Consider the following 23,547-nt stretch of genomic DNA (forward strand, 5'->3'; position numbering starts at 1 on the left):
TAAAGCTTACAACAGCTAAACGTTGTTTTTATGCTTGCTTTTTCTATTTTTATTCCTGTAAAGTTTGTCTGGCAATAACTTTATATTACATTTTGTAGTGAATTTGGAGGGTATACTACCTTGTCATACCTAGAATTTAACAGGATATACATGTGTGTAGAAATTGGCATGTTTTTGTAAATATTTTTGATTAACCGTGCATGTGGTTGGAGTTAACTGTGTTGTGTGTTTTTTTTTGTTTCTTTTCATACTAACTTTGATTTGAACATACGCTGAAGGAATTGGTAAATTGTCCACTGCCGATGGTAAAGCCTTTGCAGATCCTGAAGTGCTTCGAAGATTGACCTCTTCAGTGAGCTGTGCTTTGGATGAAGCTGCTGCTGCACTGACTCGCATGAGAGCGGAGAACAATCTCAATACAGGGCAGGTAGACAAGTATGTATTCTATTTTTGTATTTCTTTGCTTCTGTAGGCAAAAACAGTCAATTTGAATTAGGTCTGCATGTAGCTGTTGTAGACTGGCGCCCAAACATCTTATTTTATAATGTACTTTTAGCCTCACCTAGTCTAGTTTTAATAAATCTATATTAAATTAAAGGAAAATCGACCTAAGAAAAAGAACTCAGCTAGTAGCACTCTATGACTCAAAGTGGGTAGATTGAAGTAATTAAAAGTACTTTATTAATATTGATTAAAATAAATGGGTGCACACAACATAAGTGACTGTATATCTCAGTCATACCCTGCTATTTCCTGGTTTTAAATGGTTGGTAACTGCTAGTGTTAGCATGTACACACAAAATGCCTGCTCAGCCTACCGATATGATACAAAAACTTACTAGAGTGGTGCTGTCAGGGTATATGCATATGAATTACACGGAAGAGAGAAGACCCTACTAGGATGCACACTAATTGCAAAATAAATTTATTAATTGTATAGGATATAAACATCAACACAGATAAAAATGCGCTTGAACAGCATATGACTTGACTATTAATGTAACTATTTAAATCCCACCTTAATCCCTGATTGGTTGCAGTACAGGGAGGTGGAATATGGACAACTGTCAACTGATATAGGGATAAGCGGCCGTGTGTACACAGTGCCGCTGCTGTATAGGCTTACTGGTAGTATTAGCCCAATACAGCTAGATACCAGTATCTAAATCCACAAAAAAATCACATGGGGTTGACAAGCTGCGTATATGGAGTAGTGTAATACACAAGGGGGTGTATCATACACGGAGAGCTCAATCGTCATGTGGTGACCTGAAGATCATGCTCTTCTGTAGATATTCGCGTAAGTAACACTCATTCTAATGGTATACACTCAGAGCACCTTAACACTTTCTGAACCAGGTGTTAAGGGGTCAATAAAGCACACAACCCTCAGATATGTTGTATCTAGAGATCCTGTCAGATAGTGATTTCTTCATCCAAATCACCCAAGTTAGCCTGCTGTTCACTGAGTGTGATGTGGTGCTAATATTTACATGAATGCTTGCTTTCAAAATCCCCCTTCCCTATCATAAACGCTATGCAATACAGATCACTACTGCAATAGAAGACAGGGAGGGGACTTAACCATAGTCAGTTGGAGAGGTGACTCTATTTGCTCAGTGTGATGTAAGAGACCTAAATGCTCCCAGCATAAGTTAAACTGAGCAGCGCCATTAGTACCCACTTAGGGAGTGCTTCCATTATAAAAGTGAGTACACCTGCTGTTAGGACATAAATTATGTTCCTAACATAGGGTAGATATGGCTGTGCAGAGAAACTACCTCTACTATCTGAGGGGGCTCAGGTCAAGAATATAATGAAAGCAAAGCTGTCTTGTACATTGCTCCTGTTTATGCCATAGAGGTTAATCACCGAGTATGGTCACTGTAGTGATGAATGTGGCTGATTGAATAGCCCTGTACGGTCATGTGTTGTATATCCTGTTGCCGTATCTACATACCAGCTGAGATGAACCTATACCGCAAGGCTCAGAAAGATGCCCATGTATAAACTCTATAGCACCGCTAATCTCAACTAGTGGCTACCACGTATGTCCCACATCTTATTTAAATAGCTAGATAGATCGAATCACTGCTGTACATGAATCTGAAGCTACCGCTTCAGTCTCGCTGATGATGTGACAGCCGCGTCATTACCCGACACGCGTTTCGTTCATGGAACTGAACTTCGGGGTTAGGAGGTACAATGCAAATTCCGGCTATTTAAGCTGTACAGTTGTCTTGGTAACCTCAACCGGTATGTAAATGAGGTACGCATCTACTGGTTGAGCCACCAGCCCATCACATCACAGGTAAACAAACTTGCCGGCGATACTTGCATTTACCTCTAAAAACAAATGTTCACACAGCCCCCTTTTCGGGAAAGGTAAACATGAATAATAAAAAAGAAAAGAAAACACACATGGTTTTAATTAACATAAATATCTTAAAGCTGCAGTACAGTCTTTTTTTTTTTTTTTTTTTTACTTCAATAGTTTCATGTGGGCAATCTCTAATTACCTAAATAACTGCATAGCTGCCGGTCAATTCGTTCTCCGTCTATTGATCGGCAAAGTTTGGCGACATCTTTAAATATGGGGAATGTAAATCGTTGCTATAGGAACAAGCATGCTTGTTAAAATAGAATACAAGAAAATTGGTCTTTCAAAGTTGTTTTTTTTTAAAACAGAAAATGCTAAAAGTATTTTTTTCTTACTACAGAACTGATTTATTAAAAAAAAACACACATGCAGGTTATTGCCTGAACTGCAGCTTTAACAGGGAGTCCATCTATCAAAATGAAACTGGATAGTGTGCATCAGCTGTCATAGTGATAGCCTTACTACACATCATGGCTCTAATGTCTCAAAGAAAGGCAGAGTAAGCAAAGCCTTCATTAAGATCCCTGGGGGATTGAGTACCCAGATTAAAAATCCACTTTGCATCTCTACATAAGAGAGCATTATCTAGATCGCCATCTCTCTTTGTCCCAGGGAGGTACAGCCAATGCCTTGAAATGATAATTGATTAACATTGCCTTAGTGCATTAAATTAATATGCCGCGCCACTGGAGTATCACTGTTTGTTCACGTCGTAGTTGACGAGATGTTTTGCCAACATAGCTTTTAATACATTGGCATGTTGCCAAATAGATAACCCCACTACTTTTACAGTTGGTGAAGTTGCGAATTTGAAAGCTCTTACTTTTATCCCAGTTGAAAAACTCCTTACTAGGATTAATAAAATGACACGCCTTGGATGTTCTACAGTGATATGTTCCCACTGTTTTACAAGTTAGCCATGTTAGTGTTTGCTGCTTAATAGTGACTATGGACCAGTTGGTCCGACAGATTTCTGGGTCTCCTATATGTTATTTGAAGGACCATTTCCCAAAACTGTCTTTAAAGCTGCAGTTCAGTCTTTTTTTTTTTTTTTTACATTTATTTTTTTACTTCAATAGTTTTATGTGTGCAATCTTTAATTACCTAAAGAACTGTATAGCTGCCAGTCAATTCGTTCTCCATGTATTGATAGGTCGAAATTTGGTGACATATTAAAAGCTGGGATTTGTTTATATTCTGCTTGTCAGTCAGTGGAAGCTCATGAATATTCATGAGCACTACTGCACTGACATGTGCTAGAGGGAGGGCAGGGCTGACAAAGGGGTGTGCCAGGGCTTGTGACAGGACATGAAGGGGCAGTGCCTTAGCAAATGGCTGTTAATTAGAATAGAATACAAGAAAATTGGTCTTTAAAAGTTGTTTTTTTAAAATCTGAAAATGTTAGAAGTATTTTTTCTTACTACAGAACTGATTTATTAAAAAAAACACACATGCAGGATATTGACTGAACTGCAGCTTTAAAGTCCTCGTCTTCAAGGAGAATGTGCCAATGTTTACTGAGTGTTTGTTTAACCTGCCTCCATTGTTTATTATAGGTACCCACTACCCGGATCATTTTTTGTCCGACATGTTCAGATGTAGACTGTTGTTTATATAGCAAGGCTTCTGTCTGATTTGTATGCTTTATTCACACAAGCTTTGCTATATCCTCTGCTGATGAATCTGTTGATCATGATCTCTGATTGATTGATTGTTTTTCAAAGTCTAGTGGGGTGGGACAATTCCTCCTAGCTCTAAGGAATTGTTCTGTCGGAATCCCTTCCACTAGGGGTCTCGGGTGGTGGCTTGTATAAAGCAGGAGATTGTTGGTAGCCGTAGGTTTAGTATGAACAGTAAACCCCCTTGGTGATCTTTAAAGATTTCTAGGTCCAGGAATACAATCTTTTCACTGTTGATCTCACTAGTCAACTGTAAGTTGTGATCGTTCCTGTTCATGACTTTAACAAACAAATTGAACTCACCCCCTTGTGTATTACACTACTCCATATACGCAGCTTGTCAACCCCATGTGATTTATTTTTTATTTTTTTTTTTTTTTTTGGGGTGAATTTAGATACTGGTATCTAGCTGTATTGGGCTAATACTACCAGTAAGCCTATACAGCAGCGGAACTGTGTACACACGGCCACTTATCCCTATATCAGTTGACAGCTGTCCATATTCCACCTCCCTGTACTGCAACCAATCAGGGATTAAGGTGGGATTTAAATAGTTACATTAATAGTCGAGTCATATGCTGTTCAAGCGCATTTTTATCTGTGTTGATGTTTATATCCTATACAATTAATAGAGATGATATTACCAGATTGAGGTCCAGTAATTAGGCGACAGCACACCAGGAGTATATTCAAATGCAGTATGTATTGAAGAGAATACAGGCACTTCAACCAACGTTTCGGTCTGCAGAGAGCGACCTTCCCCAGGGCTGTGCAATGGTACAATGACCGTGACTCCTACTTATACCCCCACCCTGTGCAACATAACACCCAATAAACCAATCCAAACCATAAAAAAAAGCACATGTCATAATGCAGCAGCTGTCAAGCATAGCATTTACCTGTAATGATTGCAGACTGGTGTCATGCCTGCGTGCCTGTGCTGGTAAGCTGACTAGACTTCCGACGGCACTCGATGACATCAGCGAATGGCGACGGAGTCCTCCCAGGATGCCTCCTGGATTCTCAATGACTACTGCGCATGCGCAAGCCCAAACGGAATCGCCCTCCTTGTTCTATAGATACTCACATTAATGGCGTCCCTGTAGCATATCCTCCGACTGCTCCAAGGCTACGGCGCAAACCGGAACAGACTTCCCTTCTCCCTAGTATATGCCGCAATGCACACTGTGCGTCCATATAGAACGCTCACTACAGCGCATGTGCAAGTTCCAGTGTTTGTAAGTAGTCATGGCAACCCATGTAAGGGGTCAGACAACTACAAGCACAAAAAGTACTGTTAAAAACATCATATAACACATCATTTTAATTAAAATACTTTAAAATATTGTAATAATGTACCTAATTGAAGGTAATGTAACTATGACACCAGACAAATACCTGAATGCTTGACAGTAAACTGCAGAAGACAGTAGAAAGAAAAGGAGAGAAGAACCATGGTGTGTATAGGATTGTATTGTGCAAAGGGTGAAAAGAAACATGAATGAATCAGATCAAAATGGGATCACAAAAAAAAAGAAATGTAATGATCATAAAAAAACAACTAAATTTCAATTCCTCATTCAGTCCATGTGGTGCCATTTGTTTTCAGATCGTAGATGAATCTGGCCTCTTGCTGTAGAAGTAATTTGCCTCTATCTCCTCCCCGTGCTGGCGGCTGTACTTGAAAAATCGGCATACATCTCATAGTTGATAGGATATGTCGATATGCTTTGAAATGTCTGGCAACGGGTAAATGTTTTAGATCTTCATTCTCATCCGTGCTCTGGAGCGCTTTTTTTTATCGTTGAGCGGTGTATTGCCATCCGCTCCTTGAGCATGTGCGTCGTCTTGCTGATATAGCATAATCCGCATGGACATTTAATTAGATAAACTATGAATCTTGATTCGCAGTTTAAATGATGGTGAATCTTTATTGCCTTGCCACTGTGAGGATGAGAGAATGTGGCACCCTGCTGGATAAACTGACAATTGATGCAGCCGTGGCAACGATATGCTCTGGGATTTTGTGCCAGCCAAGTTTTTGCTGGTGTGTATTTTTTAATCGGGTCAGCATCTGTTAATATATCACCCAGACTTGGTCCTCGTTTATAGCAGAATAATGGGGGTTCCCCAAATAATTTCCCAATCTTTTTATCATTCTCCAATATATGATAGTGTTTTTTGACACTATTTTTAATAGAACTGGATGCAGTCGTATAAGAGCTGACCACATTGAAACGTGATGTATCCGATCTCTTCATGTTTTTGTCAACAGGGTACTTCTGTCCACTTGGTTCACTTTTGACAAGGCCTCCTCTATATCTGTTGAACAGTATCCCCGTTCATAGACTTTTTTGGCCATCTGTAGTAAAGCTTCATGCACCAGTTCTGGGTTGCTCATGATCCTCTTTACCCGTAGTATTTGGAAATAGGGTAAGCCCCTCTTGAGGGGAATTGGATGATGACTGGATGCATGTAACAGCGTATTCTTGTCAGTGGGCTTGAGATGAACCCGTGTAGACAGTTTCCCATCATTCTTATATATGACCATATCCAGGAACGTAATTTCTTTTTGGCTGAAGCTCATGGTGAACCGAATTGTTGAGGGTATAGTATTCAAATAATTGAAATACTCAAACTTGTTCCGTGCCCCCCCCCCCAAATTATGAACACGTCATCTATGTAACGAACATATTTTTGGATGCATCGTGTGTGGGGCGCATCATGTAACACATGTCTGTTCATAAATATACATATACAAGTTTGCATATGAGGGCGCCATGTTCGAACCCATAGCAGTTCTCATGAGCTGTAAGAAATAATTATGTTCGAATTTGAAGACATTTTTGTGTAGGATAATTTCCACAAGCAATAAAAGAAACTCTTTGGGGGACTCAGTGTAGTCTTCAAAATTTGTCAGCGTACTGTGTTTCGCCTCCAGTCCATCGCTATGTGGTATATTAGTGTACAAATTGGACCTTCCAGTGTGACCAGTATACAGTCAGTGGGATCAAATGGTAGATTGCTTATCTTTACAATAAAATCAGTCGTGTCTTTGAGGTATGTCTCCATCTGTACCACTAATGGCTGGAGAAAAAAAGTCCACGTATTGTGATAAAGGATTGCAAAGTGATCCTATAGCAGATATGATGGGTCATCCTGGGGGCGACGTGACGGATTTATGTATTTTTGGTAGAGTATACATAACAGTTGTGCGAGGATGAGTCTGTGTCAGGAATTTAGCAGTCTCTTCAGATATCCAATTATTGTTTAAACCCAGTTGTATAACTGCATCGATCTCCTTTTTATAGGAGGCAGTGGGATCCTTTTGTAGTCTCCTATATTGATCCGAATTTGCCAATTGCTGCTCAATCTCATGCTTGTAGTTGGTATATTGCATGACAACAATGCCTCCACCCTTATCCGCAGCCCGAATAATGATCTCTTTATTTTCTTTAAGTGTTTTTAGTGCATCACGTTCTTCCTTAGTTAGAATAAAAAAACTAGTTCGATGATGCTTGTTCATACTGCGAGTCTCATTCTCTAAGAGATTCATAAAGGTCGTGATGTTAAAATTGCTTGTTTGTGGGTCAAAAGCACTTTTTGCCCTGCAAGGGCAAATTGATGCAGTTGAGATTGAGCTAGGCTCATTTTTATAGAAAAAATCCTTAAGTTTGAGATGTCTATGAAGTTTAAACATGTCCACCTCCCAGTCAAAGGGGTTCTGATTGAACGTCGGGACAAAAGATAGGCCTTTTTGTAACACACTTGTTTCTGCTGGTTTTCCTCCACCCTTATCCGCAGCCCGAATAATGATCTCTTTATTTTCTTTAAGTGTTTTTAGTGCATCACGTTTTTCCTTAGTTAGATTAAAAAAAAAAACGTAAAAAACGTGTGTGCTGTGCACGCGCATAGTAAGTGAAACTTCTTTGACTTTTGTCACAGAAATTGTATTTGTGTTGGTGATGTTTTAATTAAAAATCAAAATACAATTTCAGTGACAAAACGCAAATAAATTTGACTTATAATGCGCGTGCTCGGCACACATCCCCTGTATTAGCTATTTGCACTAAGTGTGAATTCCTTGTGTGTGTGTGTGTGTGTGTGTGTGTGTGTCAGTCAGTGTGTATATGGGAGTCAGTGTGTGTATATGTGTCAGTCAGTACGTGTGTGTGTGTGTGTGTGTGTGTCAGTCAGGGTGGGTCAGTGTGTGTGTATGTGAGTCAGTGTGTGTGGGTGTGGAGGTGTGGGTCAGTCAGTGTGCGGGGGTGTGTGGGTGGGTCAGTCAGTGTGCGGGGGTGTGTGGGTGGGTCAGTCAGTGTGCGGGGGGGTGTGTGGGTGGGTCAGTCAGTGTGCGGGGGGGTGTGGGTGGGTCAGTCAGTGTGGGTGGGTCAGTCAGTGTGTGGGGGGGTCAGTCAGTGTGTATGTGTCCAGCTGCAGCCAGGGGCGGGGTGTAACATTGCGCACCACCTCTGTCCCCCCCCCCCCCCCCCCTTACGCAAATTCTGAGCGCGCACACACACACACACACACACACCCCGCACGCAATCTGCACACACACCCTGCACGCAATCTGCGCACACACACCCCCCGCGGGGTACATGCGCCCGGCACGGGCATGAGTGACCGAGGCCGTGTGCCGCGCGGGTTGCGCCCGGGTTTGCGCCGTGTGCCACCGCTTCCTGCGGGCGCAAGGGGCCCGCGAACGCCCGCGGCAGTGGAGGGCTGAATGGCGGTGCTGCCAGCCGCTTCTGCGCATGTGTGGCGTCCGTCAGCGGCGCCATCACAACTGCGCATGTGCGGCATGGCAGCGGTCGTGTAACAGTTGGGCCGTTAGGAGCGGCGGCGCGCCGCATATGTCAGCAGCCGGGTGTGTGTGGGGGGGCGCCGCCACATGTGACAAGGGACAGGGGACGTGTGAGCGGAGCGGCGTCCATTACGTGACGTCACTTTCGTTTCACATTTCGCCCCCCATCTATCCAGTTTTGCCAGTCCTATCCTAGTCAGGACTAGGTGCCACGAAAGAAGTTTCACTTCAAAAATTAGTTCGATGATGCTTGTTCATACTGCGAGTCTCTCTAAGAGATTCATAAAGGTCGTGATGTTAAAATTGCTCGTTTGTGGGTCAAAAGCACTTTTTGCCCTGAAAGGGCAAATTGATGCTGTTGAGAGTGAGCTAGGCTCATTTTTATAGAAAAAAAATCCTTAAGTTTGAGATGTCTATGAAGTTTAAACATGTCCACCTCCCAGTCACCTCCCAGTCAAATAGGTTCTGATTTGAACGTCGGGACAGAAGATAGGCCTTTTTGTAACACACTTGTTACTGCTGGTGTAAGATTGTATGTTGAAAGGTTAAATATTACCGTCTCTCCGGTTGTCCTTTCTTTCCTCTGCCTCTCCTCCCTTCGCGTTCTGGATATCGTCGACCTGTTTTCTCCCCTGCTGGTCGTTCCGTATTTTCTTTTCTTTGTAGCGGAGGCTTTGTTGCATCGCCTGTTTTTTGTCCTAATAAAACATCGCCAGAAGTACCATCTGTGGCATCAGATAAATCTGTATCACTTGTTACATATCCTGCTTTCTTCCTGCCATCACGATAAGCTTGCCCCGTATTTCTTTTAGAACCACCCCTACCAGTGGTATTGTCATTAAGGCCCAAGATCCAGCGGTACACCCGCCGTTCCTTATCTGCTTTAACCAGTCGTAATTTTTCTTTCCTGTACTTGATTAAATTAGCACGGTATGCATCTAGAGTAGTCTGCATTTTATCAAGCCAGTCTGTGTTGGTATCTGTCTCCAATGTGTCCTTGTGTTGCCGCATAATTACATCAATGTCACCCTTAATCTTCACTAGTTCTTTACTCGATTGCTCAATTAACAATATTGTAAGATCAAATGAGCAATTGTTAAGTATGGCTATCCACTTCTTACAACAGTCCACATCACTGCGTCCTATGGTGGGTTGATTTTTAATTTGAAAGCCTCTCGGGAACATCTTTTCTTTATAATAGTGAGATAGGGTGGCACCATGTAAATAATAGTCTATTTCTCGTTTTTTGAGTTTCACCAAATCATTATACACATCCAATGCATTATCATGTCCTAAAACAGATTCAAATGTCTCCGTGTATCTTATGTTGGCTATTTCGGCATCACTGAGGCCAGATTTATCTACGCTCTGAACACAATGGCACCCCATGGACTGAATGAGGAATTGAAATTTAGTTGTTTTTTATGATCATTACATTTTTTTTTTTATTTTTTTTTGTAATCCCATTTTGATCTGATTCATTCATGTTTCTTTTCACCCTTTGCACAATACAATCCTATACACACCATGGTTCTTCTCTCCTTTTCTTTCTACTGTCTTCTGCAGTTTACTGTCAAGCATTCAGGTATTTGTCTGGTGTCATAGTTACATTACCTTCAATTAGGTACATTATTACAATATTTTAAAGTATTTTAATTAAAATGATGTGTTATATGATGTTTTTAACAGTACTTTTTGTGCTTGTAGTTGTCTGACCCCTTACATGGGTTGCCATGACTACTTACAAACACTGGAACTTGCACATGCGCTGTAGTGAGCGTTCTATATGGACGCACAGTGTGCATTGCGGCATATTCTAGAGAGAAGGGACGTCTGTTCCAGTTTGCGCGTGCGCAGTCGCCTTGGAGCAGTCGGAGGATATGCTACAGGGACGCCATTAATGTGAGTATCTATAGAACAAGGAGGGCGATTCGGTTTGGGCATGCGCAGTAGTCATTGAGAATCCAGGAGGCATCCTGGGAGGACTCCGTCGCCATTCGCTGACGTCATCGAGTGCCGTCGGAAGTCTAGTCAGCTTACCAGCACAGGCACGCAGGCATGACACCAGTCTGCAATCATTAGGCTGAGTCCCCAGTCTTCACTGTGGCACGCGCGCCCGGCGGGGGGGGGCGGCGCGTGCACAGCGCTACACTGCGATCTGTGGTCTGGGGGGGGAGAGGGAAGGTTTGCGACGGGAGGGGGCGTGGCTGTGGGTTTGCGGGGGTGTGGCCATGACGGCCCGTGGCTGGTTCGCCCTTATTGGCTGAACCACCGGCGGGGGCGCACGCCCCCGTCGCAGATGTCGAGGTCAAATTCTCCTGCCTCCCTGAAAACCTGTCGCGCACCGCTGGGGAAAGGTGCGCGACAAGGTAGGGACTGGGACCGGCCGGACTGGGGGGGCGGGGATTGATAGCACAGCGCACGCCGAGCCGTGCGCTGTGGCGGTGACTGGGACCGCAGCCTTACAGGTAAATGCTATGCTTGACAGCTGCTGCATTATGATAGGTGCTTTTTTATGGTTTGGATTGGTTTATTGGGTGTTATGTTGCACAGGGTGGGGGTATAAGAAGAAGTCACGGTCATTGTACCATTGCACAGCCCTGAGGAAGGTCGCTCTCTGCAGACCGAAACGTTGGTTGAAGTGCCTGTATTCTCTTTAATACATACTGCATTTGAATATACTCCTGGTGTGCTGTCTCCTAATTAGTGGACCTCAATCTGGTAATACCATATCTATTCATTATCTATGGGATAAGCATCTGGATATTTTTGTTACGTGAGTGCTGGTTGCTGCAATTTACTATACAATTAATACATTTATTTATTTTGCAATTAGTAGAGTTTGTGTGCGTCCTAGTAGGGTCTTTTCTCTTCAGTGTTGGCATGTAGCCACAAATGTTATAATACCCGTTAACAAAGGTTACACACATATATATCACCTTGTAACATGTGTATTTGTACTCTTATTCCCCCATCCTAATGAGGTTAGTATGTAGTGGTATACTATCTCTAATAATATACCCTGCTACAATGGGTGCAATCAGTGTCTTTAAAAATGATCTTGATGCCAAAAATCGGTGAGGATTAACCCCTACACATTTGTTGCTGTAATCGTTTTCAAGCTGTGAGCTTGCAACGATGTGGTATAGTGTGCAAGCTGAACACTATAACCCCTTGGTTGATGCAGGTATTAACAATAAAAATCCAGGGAAAGTATCTGGATTAAAGATAGGTAGCCAGACCATGCTCTGCTTATGTAATAAAGGGCAGTGGTTCCGGGTATTCCTGATCTTACAATTAGTTGCAGGCTCTCATTGTGTCTTGATGGATCGAGCTCCAGAGATCCTCAGTGCAGATCAGGTAAAGTCTATGTGGTGTTAAGAACCACTAACCACAATCGCAACCAGTAACTATTTTATGTATGTAGTATTCAGAGCTCGACGTGACACAAGCCAGTGCAGTGCAGTGCAGTCAGCCTCCGCCGACTACTGTTTTGCGCGTGCGCTTTCTCAAGGCTGATAGGCTAGTCAATTAGCTGAGCAGAGGTTACCATTCCCCTCCCCCTTCCCTTACCTGTATACATTAAATTAAAGGAATCATTATGGGAACTCATACATTTCTGAAGATATCACAAAAAATATAGGCTACCTGAATATCTCGATATTTAGTTACCTTTTTTGTAGGATGCATCAAAGTACACTGAAACCCAAAGTAGCTGTTAGCAAGTGATACCAGTTATAGCCACTGCAGTTATGGGTAGCCTACAGTGTCTTTTCGGTATTGGAGAAAAAACGTGAATTGAACTGTTAATTTCAAGGGGAAAGTAATGTCTGAAAATGGAAGTTAGGCTTGTCAAATTAACACATACGGAGCACTTGATGGATGAATACTAGATATGGTGGTTTTATTTATTATAATCTTCTGAATTGCATTATATTAAACCCCTAATTGCCAGACTTGCTGGACACCTGTTTAAGGTCCAATGTACTACTGGGATTTACATAAATCTAATTTATTACTGTTGGTATAAAAAAAAGTGTTGCATTACAATTTTATTAATGGTAATGTGTATGCAAATAAGAGTGTAGGTTACGTAACTATTACGAATGAATGTCACTGTGCATCACCCATACATTTAAACTACATGGCTACTATTATATGCATTATCCATAGTCTTTGGTATGCTGAATTGTTAAATTGTAACTTTTATAATGTAACTAGCTGATATACCCGGCGTTGCCCGGGACTGAATGGTCCCGCTCCCCCTCTCTGTCCACTCACCCCCTATCTCTGCTCCCCATTGCCCTCTCTCTGTGGGTGGGGGAGTTAGTGACTGGGTGAGTTAGTGACTGGGCGGGTGAGTTAGTCAGTTAGTGATTGGGTGGGTGAGTTTGTGAGCGGGCGGGTTAGTGAGGGCGGGTAAGTGAGTTAGTGAGCGGGGTCTCAGCTAGTGACTGGGTGGGTGAGTTAGTGACTGGGTGGCTGAGTTAGTGACTGGGTGAGTTAGTGACTGGGTGGGTGAGTGAGTTAGTGACTGGGTGGGTGAGTGAGTGATTGGATGGGTGAGTGAGTTAGTGACTGGATGGGTGAGTGAGTTAGTGACTGGGTGGGTGGTTGAGTTAGTGGGTGGGTGGGTGAGTTAGTGACAGGGTGGGTGGGCGGGGGAGTGACAGTGGGTGGGTGGGTGGGCGGGGGAGTGACAGTGGGTGGGTGAGTTAGTTAGTGGGTGGGTGAGTTAGTGGGTGGGTGGGTGGGTGAGTTAGTGGGTGAGTGAGTTAGTGGGTGAGTTAGTGACTGGGTGGGTGGGTGAGTGAGTTAGTGACTGGGTGGGTGGGTGAGTTAGTGACTGGGTGAGTGAGTTAGTGACTGGGTGAGTGAGTTAGTGACTGGGTGAGTGAGTTAGTGACTGGGTGAGTGAGTTAGTGACTGGGTGAGTGAGTTAGTGACTGGGTGGGTGAGTTAGTGACTGGGTGGGTGGGTGAGTTAGTGGGTGAGTGAGTGAGTGAGTTAGTGAGTGGGTGGGTGAGTTAGTGACTGGGTGGGTGGGTGAGTTAGTGACTGGGTGGGTGGGTAAGTGAGTTAGTGACTGGGTGGGTGGGTAAGTGAGTTAGTGACTGGGTGTTTGAGTTAGTGACTGGGTGGGTGGGTAAGTGAGTTAGTGACTGGGTGGGTGGGAAAGTGAGTTAGTGACTGGGTGGGTGGGTGAGTTAGTGACTGGGTGGGTGGATGAGTTGGTGACTGGGTGGGTGAGTTAGTGACTGGGTGGGTGAGTTAGTGACTGGGTGGGTGAGTTAGTGACTGGGTGGGTGAGTTAGTGACTGGGTGGGTGAGTTAGTGACTGGGTGGGTGAGTTAGTGACTGGGTGGGTGAGTTAGTGGCTGGGTGGGTGAGTTGGTGACTGGGTGGGTGGGCGAGTGAGTGAGTTGGTGACTGGGTGGGTGAGCGAGTGAGTGAGTTGGTGACTGGGTGGGTGAGTGAGTGAGTGAGTTAGTGACTGGGTGGGTGGATGCGTTAGTGACTGGGTGGGTGGATGAGTTAGTGACTGGGTGGGTGAGTTAGTGACTGGGTGGGTGAGTTAGTGACTGGGTGGGTGAGTTAGTGACTGGGTGGGTGAGTTAGTGACTGGGTGGGTGAGTTAGTGACTGGGTGGCTGAGTTAGTGACTGGGTGAGTTAGTGACTGGGTGAGTGAGTGAGTTAGTGAGTGAGTGAGTTAGTGACTGGGTGGGTGGGTGAGTTAGTGACTGGGTGGGTGGGTGAGTTAGTGACTGGGTGGGTGGGTGAGTGAGTTAGTGACTGGGTGGGTGGGTGAGTGAGTTAGTGACTGGGTGGGTGGGTGATTGAGTTAGTGACTGGGTTGGTGACTGGGTGGGTGAGTAGTGAGTAGTGAGTGGGTGAGTTAGTGACTGGGTTGGGTGAGTTAGTGGGTGAGTTAGTGACTTGGTGGGTGGGCGAGTGAGTTAGTAACTGGGTGGGTGAGTGAGTTAGTGACTGGGTGGGTGGGTGAGTTAGTGACTGGGTTGGTGACTGGGTGGGTGAGTAGTGAGTGGGTGAGTTAGTGACTGGGTGGTTGGTTGAGTGAGTTAGTGACTGGGTGGGTGAGTGCGTTAGTGAATGGGTGGGAGTTAGTGACTGGGTGGGAGTTAGTGACTGGGTGGGTGAGTGCGTTAGTGACTGGGTGGGTGACTGGGTGAGTGACTGGGTGACATTTCTCCCCCTCCCCCCCCATACCTCACATGGCAGCGGCATGCAAATAGTTAGCGACCCGGCATCCCCCACACCTCAGGCGGCATGAAGATAGCGGTTAGGCATCCCCCCCACCTCACGCGGAGAGGAACCTTTGGGGAGGGCAACAGGGAGGTACGGGGAGGGGGAATGAGGACAGTCAGCCCCGCTGCGGCCGCCACTGCTCTGGCCCCCGCCGGCATGTTAAGGGCGCGCCGTAGTGTGTTTCAGGTGGGAGAGGGTGGTGCGGCTGTGGCGCCCCTGAGGTCTGTGAGGTACAGGGAGCAGTGGCGGCGCCCAGTGGCAGGGAGGCAGCCACCGTGATCTGGGACAGCGCAACTCCGCGGCAGTGACACCCCCCCCCCCCATCTACTTCCGGCCGCCGCCATTTTAGGCACTTGGCGCCGCGAGGGAGGAAGGGGGTCCTTCAGGCCGCCGCCATCTTGGGCACTCGGCGCCGCGAGGCAGCCTGCCTGGCCACTGGCTGTTCCCCCGCCGCGGAGGGGGGTGAGTTGGAGCGCCGGGGAGGGGGGAGAGGTGAGAGATATAGAGGGGGGGGTCTCGCACGGCCTCTGACACTGGAGGGGAGGGGGGGCACCTCTTTATTTTACATAAGAGGCACTGTGTATGTGTATATACATACTATCGTTTCCAAGTAACTTGGAGAAGAGGTCAGCCGCTCGTCCTCCCACTTCAAGTAGCAGTCCTGGGGCGGGTCGGCGGGTCGCAGTGCTTGCGTCCGCCCGTATTACTTTCAAGAGTGTTTTGCAGCGCTGAAGGGGTAATAGTGTGTGTGTGTGTGTGTGTGTGTGTGTGTGTGTGTGTGTGTGGTCACTCCGCCTCAGGGCAATGAGAGGTGCGGGGGCGGGCGGGCCAAGGGACCAATGAGATTTCCCCTAGGGACACAGGAAGATGCAGACAGGCATACAGTGCTTTCAGAAATATATAATAAGATATATACACTGTATATATTCTATAATTCACTTTAAAATGCATCAGCTATTTTGTGGTTTTCCTTTTCAATCCTAATTTAACATTCTATTTTACATTGAAGAAATACATTCAGTGACGAATGTAAATATTACGCATTGGTAGTTTTAGGCATAAAAGTAACCCAGTAGCAGATTATCCAAACATGTAGGAAATTACAGCAATTGGATAAGGCAAACAGAAATGTATCAGTTTCTTTAATGAATTAAGGGTGTCAAATACAGTAGGTCCGATTTTGTTAAATAGAAATTTTTAGAGCCAGGAAGCAGTCATTTTAATCTTTTGACGATACTTGGTTTCCCTTTTTTTAGAATTCCCACCCCCAACCCCTAAAGCTGGGGGAAGGATCTACAACACAAGGATCCAAAGTGAACTAATAGCAATACCATTTTTAACAGCTCAAATGTACACGTTTGGCAAAATTAAATAAAAAAATGAATGGCGTAGCAAGTCCCTACTACTTGAACCAGGGCCTTTCTGGATCTAAACTGTGCTATTTTTAACTCTGGGGCTCCCAGTTCCCAAGATACTTGCCAGTTTATTTGCCGGTGTTTCAGCTCTGATCTGGGAAATCAAAATGGCCACCATGGAAGCTGCAACATCTTCCTATTGGATGTCTGCAGGCGTCATCTTTGACAATCCAGGAAGGAACACGGGTGAGTATCTGAGGAACTGGAGCTAAAAAAAAAGCACAATACAACTCCGGAGGACCCCATGTTTTATATTCTGTATATTAAACCCCACTACCTGTAAAATAGGCAGGATTATTTCTTTCATTTTTTCATGTTCTCATATAAGCTTTGTGTTTTTAAGACTCCAGCCAAGTGTTTCTAATAATAAAACGGCTTGTAAATACTTCAATATGCAGACAAATTATTAATCTACTCTGTCCTGTGATTTTGTGTAAACCAATTCTATTGGCCAAATAGATAAAGGTGAAGAGCACTGGAGGGACAATGACCCATTGGACAAATTGTGATCTTGTGATCATAGTCGCTTAAAAGAGGAGGCTGCCTCTTCTGTATTATCTCCCTTCCCTTCAGATAGTGTTGGAGTGCAGAATGCGATCTCCCCATGGAAAAGGAGCACAAAAAGGCATGACCTAGCCACTAAATGGGCTGCTGGAGTGCCACACCTCATGATGTAGTGGCTGCATCCTGGGTTGAGGGAGGAGCATGATCCACGCCATTTAACAAAGACTTGAGTTGAAGATGTGGAGTCATCTTTTCATTATTTCAGCTGTGTACTGTACTTTGGAAAAATCTTATCGGATTTTTTAATTTTTTTTAATTTTTAGCATGTTTTGAATGTTATGCACTATTGCAACTTGAATCTGAAGCTTGACAAACTGCTCCTGTTTAATCCATTTGATGCAGCTTGTTTTTGTTAAAGCATTTATTTCGTTTTTGGTATTCCAAACTCTGGCCCCTGTCTCTTTTCATCTTTAGAAGTAAAATCTGGATTTGCAGTCATATGTAATATGATGGTTAATTTATAAATATCTCCCTGAAATATAGGTACTCTAGGAATATAAATGCCTGGTCTAATTGTAGGTCATCTTGTGTTTATCTTTTGTCTTGAGTACTGACATATCATTTGTCTGTTTTTTTTTTTTTTTTTTTTTTTTTAATATATATACACACATGTATTTTGAAGAGTAAAGTTTAAAATGATCTTGATCTGACTTCTAATTCTCTCCTAGTCGAAGTTTGGCAGAAGCCTGTTCAGATGGAGATGTCAATGCTGTTCGTAAACTGCTTGATGAAGGTAGAAGTGTAAACGAACACACTGAAGAGGGAGAAAGTCTTCTTTGCTTGGCTTGTTCTGCTGGGTATTATGAATTGGCACAAGTAAGTAACTTTTTTTGTTTCTTTAGTTATCTCTCTGATTTAAATTTGGGTAAAATTTTGGTCACTGTTCCTGTTTATATAAAAAAAAAAAAAAAAAAAAAAAGACGTTTGTGGTTGTCATGATAAAGCCATGCAAAGGTTAAAATATGTTAACAGTAGCAGCCAAGGTGTTAATGAGAACCATTTAAGTTCTGTTTCTTGTGGGCTTATCATGGTATACAACAAAAGACAAAAATATACAATGTGACAAAATATATAGTTAAATACCTCAGTCCATATTATCATTAGTAAGGGTCATATAGTTAAACCCTTTGGCCAACGCGTTGAGGCATGACCAGTAAGCAGGTCCTAACACTACCTATGCTAATTCACATTTACCTCTGCTGGAGGGAGAATGACCTCAGTGGGTCTGTCCACACATGAACATGAAAAAAACCTACTACTTAAAGTGGGGTAAGCCTAAACCCTGGGTGGGAGGGGCCATCGCCTTGGATGTAGCTGTTACGCCGGTGCTGCCCGCAGACCAGACTCGTCCCTTATACTGAGGTGGGGACGTATAAGTGCATGCACCCGCAGCAGAAGAAGCGTGTCGGGAGTGTGGTGTTTTGGCGTTGCCAGGCCAGGTGTGAATGGGTGTAGCAATACTTGCCGGTACCGGTACAGAAGAGACAAAGTCGTTGCCGTTAGCCAAGGTCAGGGAGAGAGAAATCTGGGAGGTCGTGGTCCAAGCTGTGGTCGAGGGGTGAGAGAAGCTGCAAGGTCAAGTGGGAGCCGGGGTCCAGAGCCAGAGAGGAACGTGCGCCAAGCCGGGTCGCAACCTGAATAAACGAAGAGCAAAGGGAGAGTCAGAATAGACGTCCGTAAGCAGAGACTAAGTCGAGCGATGTGGGAATAGCAAGACAGGCATTATATAGTGCGGCTGGCGAATAGGAAGAGGAGGCAGACCTGGAGGTGTGTATGGAGCTGTCCTGGATAGGCTGCCTAGAGAAGAATGCAGGTGAGCAGTCTTAGGGCATGATTGTAGGCTGTGTTGGGGGTGGGGCCTCACTGCAGGAGCAGTGAATAAATTAACTAGATCCGGTGCGCGCTCCATAACGGAGCGCGCGCCCATGAGCAGCAGCAGTCGCCATAGCCCCAGCTGCCTGCGGAACAGCGGCCGCCTGCCGGTGACGAGGACGGAAACCCCAACCACGGGGACCGGACGGGACCGGCAAGGGGGATGCCCTGCAGCAGCAGGCGCAACGTGAGGGGAGGTCACGCTGCAGCTGACGTGACCCCCGAATCCTCACAGCATTGGATATTTTTGTCTTTTGTTGTAGACATCTTGGCCACGCTCAGTAGCACTCATTTTGACAAAAATATGTGTATACTGTATGTGATATGGTGGGTTCTGGGGTTAGAGCTTGCTGGGATTGTGGGCTTATAATGGTCCATGACTTAAGTGTCATTTTAATGCAAGCATGGCTTTTCTTAAATGTTTGCCAAGTAAAAGTTTACAATCATGTCTGGCAACATGCAGCTCCCAACCTCATCCCTCCGCCCTTACTCATGTTGTGGGATCACACGTGGCAGGGCTACAGGGTGCGCAGAGAAAGCATGTCAGAAGCAGCTTGTCGAATCTTGGCAGAAGAGTATCAACTGGCAGGCAGCAAATCAGCCCAGTGATTGATTTCTGTGCCCCGCCCCCTCTGCACTCATCTTGTGATGAGTGCCAAACGTACAGTCGTAGTCCACCTATATGACTGGAGTATACGAACAAAGAAATGGTTGTCCCTCTGCACTCCTCCAGTTAAAAAAATATTTTCTTTATTCAATCCATTCTAGCATACAGTATGAGAATTCAAAGTTTCAGGTCCTTTGTCATTTTTGGTTTAAAACCGCCTTTGTCAATCTCATGGTGTAATAAATTCACAACTATTATAAACGTGCATCGAGTCCCACTATATGCACTTGTATTTGATCGATTGGTATTGGGGCATTTATAACTTCCCATAGCAGAAATGGAATCCATCGTCAATGGATCCCTTTTCAAAGGTAGATCAAAGCAGAACAGAGGAAAGACATGGCATATGTACTGTACAAAACTATATATTGAATTAATGTTTCTGAATGGTAGTTCACTCGCACGTAAAAAATAATTATTATCTTTTTTAAATTGATTGTTGTATCAGTGTGGGAATCTGTCACCCTCGATTCAGAAACCGGCTCACTTGCAACGTCTTTTATGACATTTGGTGGGCGCCCCTTTCTCGGCATTACGTCCTTTTCCTCGACATTATGTCCTTTTCCTCGGCACTCCATGGTAATTCCTCAGGTGTCTCCAGATGTCGCCTGTTCTCCTTTTTGAGCTACTATTGAAGACAGATCCATTAATAAGAGGGCTTCTCCTTTCTGCTATGGGATGTGCTAAATGCCAGAATAGCATTTAACATATGTGAGTGCATATATTGTCTCCACATATGTTTTTAAGGCCGCGGTCCCAGACTGCACTGTAGCACGCGGGGTGGCGGTGCGTGCACAGCGCTTCACTGCGATCTGCGGGCTGTGTTGAGATGCAGGAGATTGCGATGGGAGGGGCATGGTAGGGGGTTTGCAGGGGCATGGCCATGACCTCACGTGGCTGGTTCGCCCTCATTGACTGAACCGCCGGGGGGGCCCGGCCACCCCACCATCACAAGTTCTAAATACAATTTTGCTGTTTTTGGGAAAACGGGACGTAAAGCGCGGCTGCCAAATGTGCGCGCAAAGGTATATACTGGGCCCAGCCTTATTAAGGGGCGGTACTTGTTCGTGCAGCGTACAACGAGGTATGTAGGGTTGCCAGATGGCTTGTCCAAAAATACTGGACACAATACTGGACCCCCGCACCCCCCGAATACATATAAAAAATAACCCGACCTCCCCCCCCATCATCATCTCAGCTCACCCTAGCCCCCGATCACCTCACCTCATCCTGGCCCCCGATCGCCTAACCTCATCCTGGCTCCCCCGTCATCTCACCTCACCCTGGCTCCCCATCACCCCCCAAATTGTGTCCTTCCCTTATTGCCAGGAAGGACACAGACTTCTCTGGGCCGCCGGGGTGTGGGCTCCGCCCCCGCTGTCCTCTGATTGGAGTAGCGGAGAGCCAATCAGGGACAGGCTGCACAGACACTCGGTGCTCCTGCCCGGCCACCGTCCGCCGCTACCCCCTGTCTCAGCACTTCCAGCCCTCCGCCGTTGCGCCGCCCTTGCACTGCCAGCCCACCGCCGCAAAAAATGGTAATACCGGACACGAATGTGTCCGGTATTACCTCCTATTTTATACCGGACAGGTATCGGAATTACCAGCCTGTCCGGGTTCAAAACTGGACACCTGACAACCCTAGAGGTGTGCGCTGTAGAACATACTGGGGACGAAGCCTAATACAGGCATACCCCGCATTAACGTATACAATGGGACCGGAGCATGTATGTAAAGCGAAAATGTTCTTAAAGTGAAGCACTCCCTTTTTACCACTTATCGATTCATGCACTACTGCAAACGTCATACATGTGCATAACTGATGTAAATAACGAATTTGTAACGGCTCTAGAGTCTCCCCGCTTGCGCACAGCTTTGGTACAGGTAGGGAGCCGGTATTGCTGTTCAGGATGTGCTGACAGGCGCATGCGTGTGCTGCCGTTTGCCTATTGGGCGATATGTCCTTACTCGCGAGTGTCCTTAAACCGGTGTATGCCTATAGTTCTATATTTACTACACCATGAGATTTTCTTTGATATTTTTGTTTAAATCACCTGCTCTACCCATAATAGCAAGAATATAGTATTTGAAGACGGAACACTCAATTTGAATCTGAGCACCAACTTTTTGTATAAAACATGATTGCAAGATTAGATCAACAAAAGAGAAATGTTCCCTTTATTTAATATAATTTGTCCCTTTTTATATAGTCTGTATATATTGTTTCCTTTTGACTTATTTGTATTCACCATAATTCATGAGGTTGCCTTTTTATATTTATTTTTATTGTAAACCAAATGATGGAGCAAAGCATACATTTACATGTGTAAGGCTTTTATTGAATTCTAAAGGTAATCTGACGGCAATTGGCACAGCCCTCCTTTAAAAATGTAGCCACCGAACCTTGTCTCGTTTTCATTTTGAATATATTGACCTAGTGAGACAGAACTGCATTAAAACAGGTATGGGCTGATGTGCACTTTAGATTAATTTACTTGTAAGAGTTTTTTTAATTTTTTTTTTTTGCCCTTTCTAATTGGATTTATTTTTAAAAGTGTTTGTGTGTGTTTGTGTGTGTTTGTGTGTGTTTGTGTGTGTGTGTATCAGTCTTTTGGTGGGAGATTGTGTTTTTAAAGTATTAGGAGATGGGTAAGAGAAGGCTGAAGTTAATTGTTTGTGTACAAAGAGTAGGGAAAAAATAATCTGACACGGATGTTCCAGTACATTTACAAAATGTCTTAAATTGCACTTTCTTATAGGTGTTGCTTGCTATGCATGCCAATGTTGAAGATCGAGGAAATAAAGGTGACATTACACCATTAATGGCAGCTGCTAGTGGGGGCTATGTGGATATTGTAAAGCTTTTACTTGTTCATTCTGCTGATGTCGATGCCCAATCCTCTACTGGTAAGTCAAAAGTTCAGTGCCCCATGTGGTAAATTTTGTTTTATCTTGCCCCCCCCCCCTCATCTCTATATATACACCAACTACCCCCCACCTTGGATGTGCATGAATAGTATGGCACCAGGACCATGTGGTTGTGACCTACCCCTGATTTTAGCAATATATTGTCAACCACTTGAAAAAACAAAAACAAAAAATTCCCTCATAAAACAGTACATTTGGTACAGGGTGTTTTTTTATTTTATTTTTTATTTAAATGGCTAGTTCAGTGTATTTTATTTATATGTATATGTATATGTATATGCAGTGGTTGACAAATCACCCAAAAATCTACTCCCCACACAAAAAAATATACTCGCCACCTAGTACCAAACGTGTGCTGCTTGGGCCAATATTTACTCGCCCGGGGGTTAAATCCACTCGCCCGGGGCGAGCAAATGTATAGGTTTGTCGAACACAGTGTATATGTGTAGTTATGTATATGTGTATATGTGTATGTATATGTGTACAGGCATACCCCGCATTAACTTACACAATGGGTCCAGAGAATGTATGTAAAGCGAAAATGTACTTAAAGTGAAGCACTCGCCTTTTCCCCACTTATCGATGCATATACTGTACTGCAATCGTCATATACGTGCATAACTGATGTAAATAACGCATTTGTAACAGGCTCTATAGTCTCCCCGCTTGCGCACAGCTTCGGTACAGGTAGGGAGCCGGTATTGCTGTTCTAGACGTGCTGACAGGCGCATGCGCGAGCTGATGTTTGCCTATTGGGCGATATGTCCTTACTCGCGAGTGTACTTAAAGTGAGTGTCCTTAAACCGGGGTATGTCTGTATATGTGTATATATATGTATATGTGTATATATATATATGTGTGTGTGTGTATATATATATATATATATATATATATGTATGTATGTATGTATGTATGTATATATATGTTTATGTTCCGGTTTTACTAGTGAATACACGCTGTTTTTTGT

The 23,547-nt window shown here is 44.3% G+C and overlaps 1 protein-coding gene across 6 annotated transcripts in view; it reads left to right on the forward strand.

Moving 5' to 3' along the window:
- Window positions 1-23,547, forward strand: part of ANKHD1 (ankyrin repeat and KH domain containing 1) — a 302,432-nt gene that overhangs the window by 44,263 nt on the left and 234,622 nt on the right. For all 6 annotated transcript variants that reach the window (XM_075601701.1, XM_075601697.1, XM_075601699.1 and 3 more), the window contains exons 3-5: window positions 279-435; window positions 17,782-17,929; window positions 22,412-22,559. In XM_075601701.1, the coding sequence (XP_075457816.1) occupies window positions 279-435; window positions 17,782-17,929; window positions 22,412-22,559 (453 nt within the window). The remainder of the gene's footprint in view (window positions 1-278; window positions 436-17,781; window positions 17,930-22,411; window positions 22,560-23,547) is intronic.

Source organism: Ascaphus truei, chromosome 5 (genome assembly GCF_040206685.1).
Source record: "Ascaphus truei isolate aAscTru1 chromosome 5, aAscTru1.hap1, whole genome shotgun sequence".
NCBI lineage: Eukaryota > Metazoa > Chordata > Amphibia > Anura > Ascaphidae > Ascaphus > Ascaphus truei.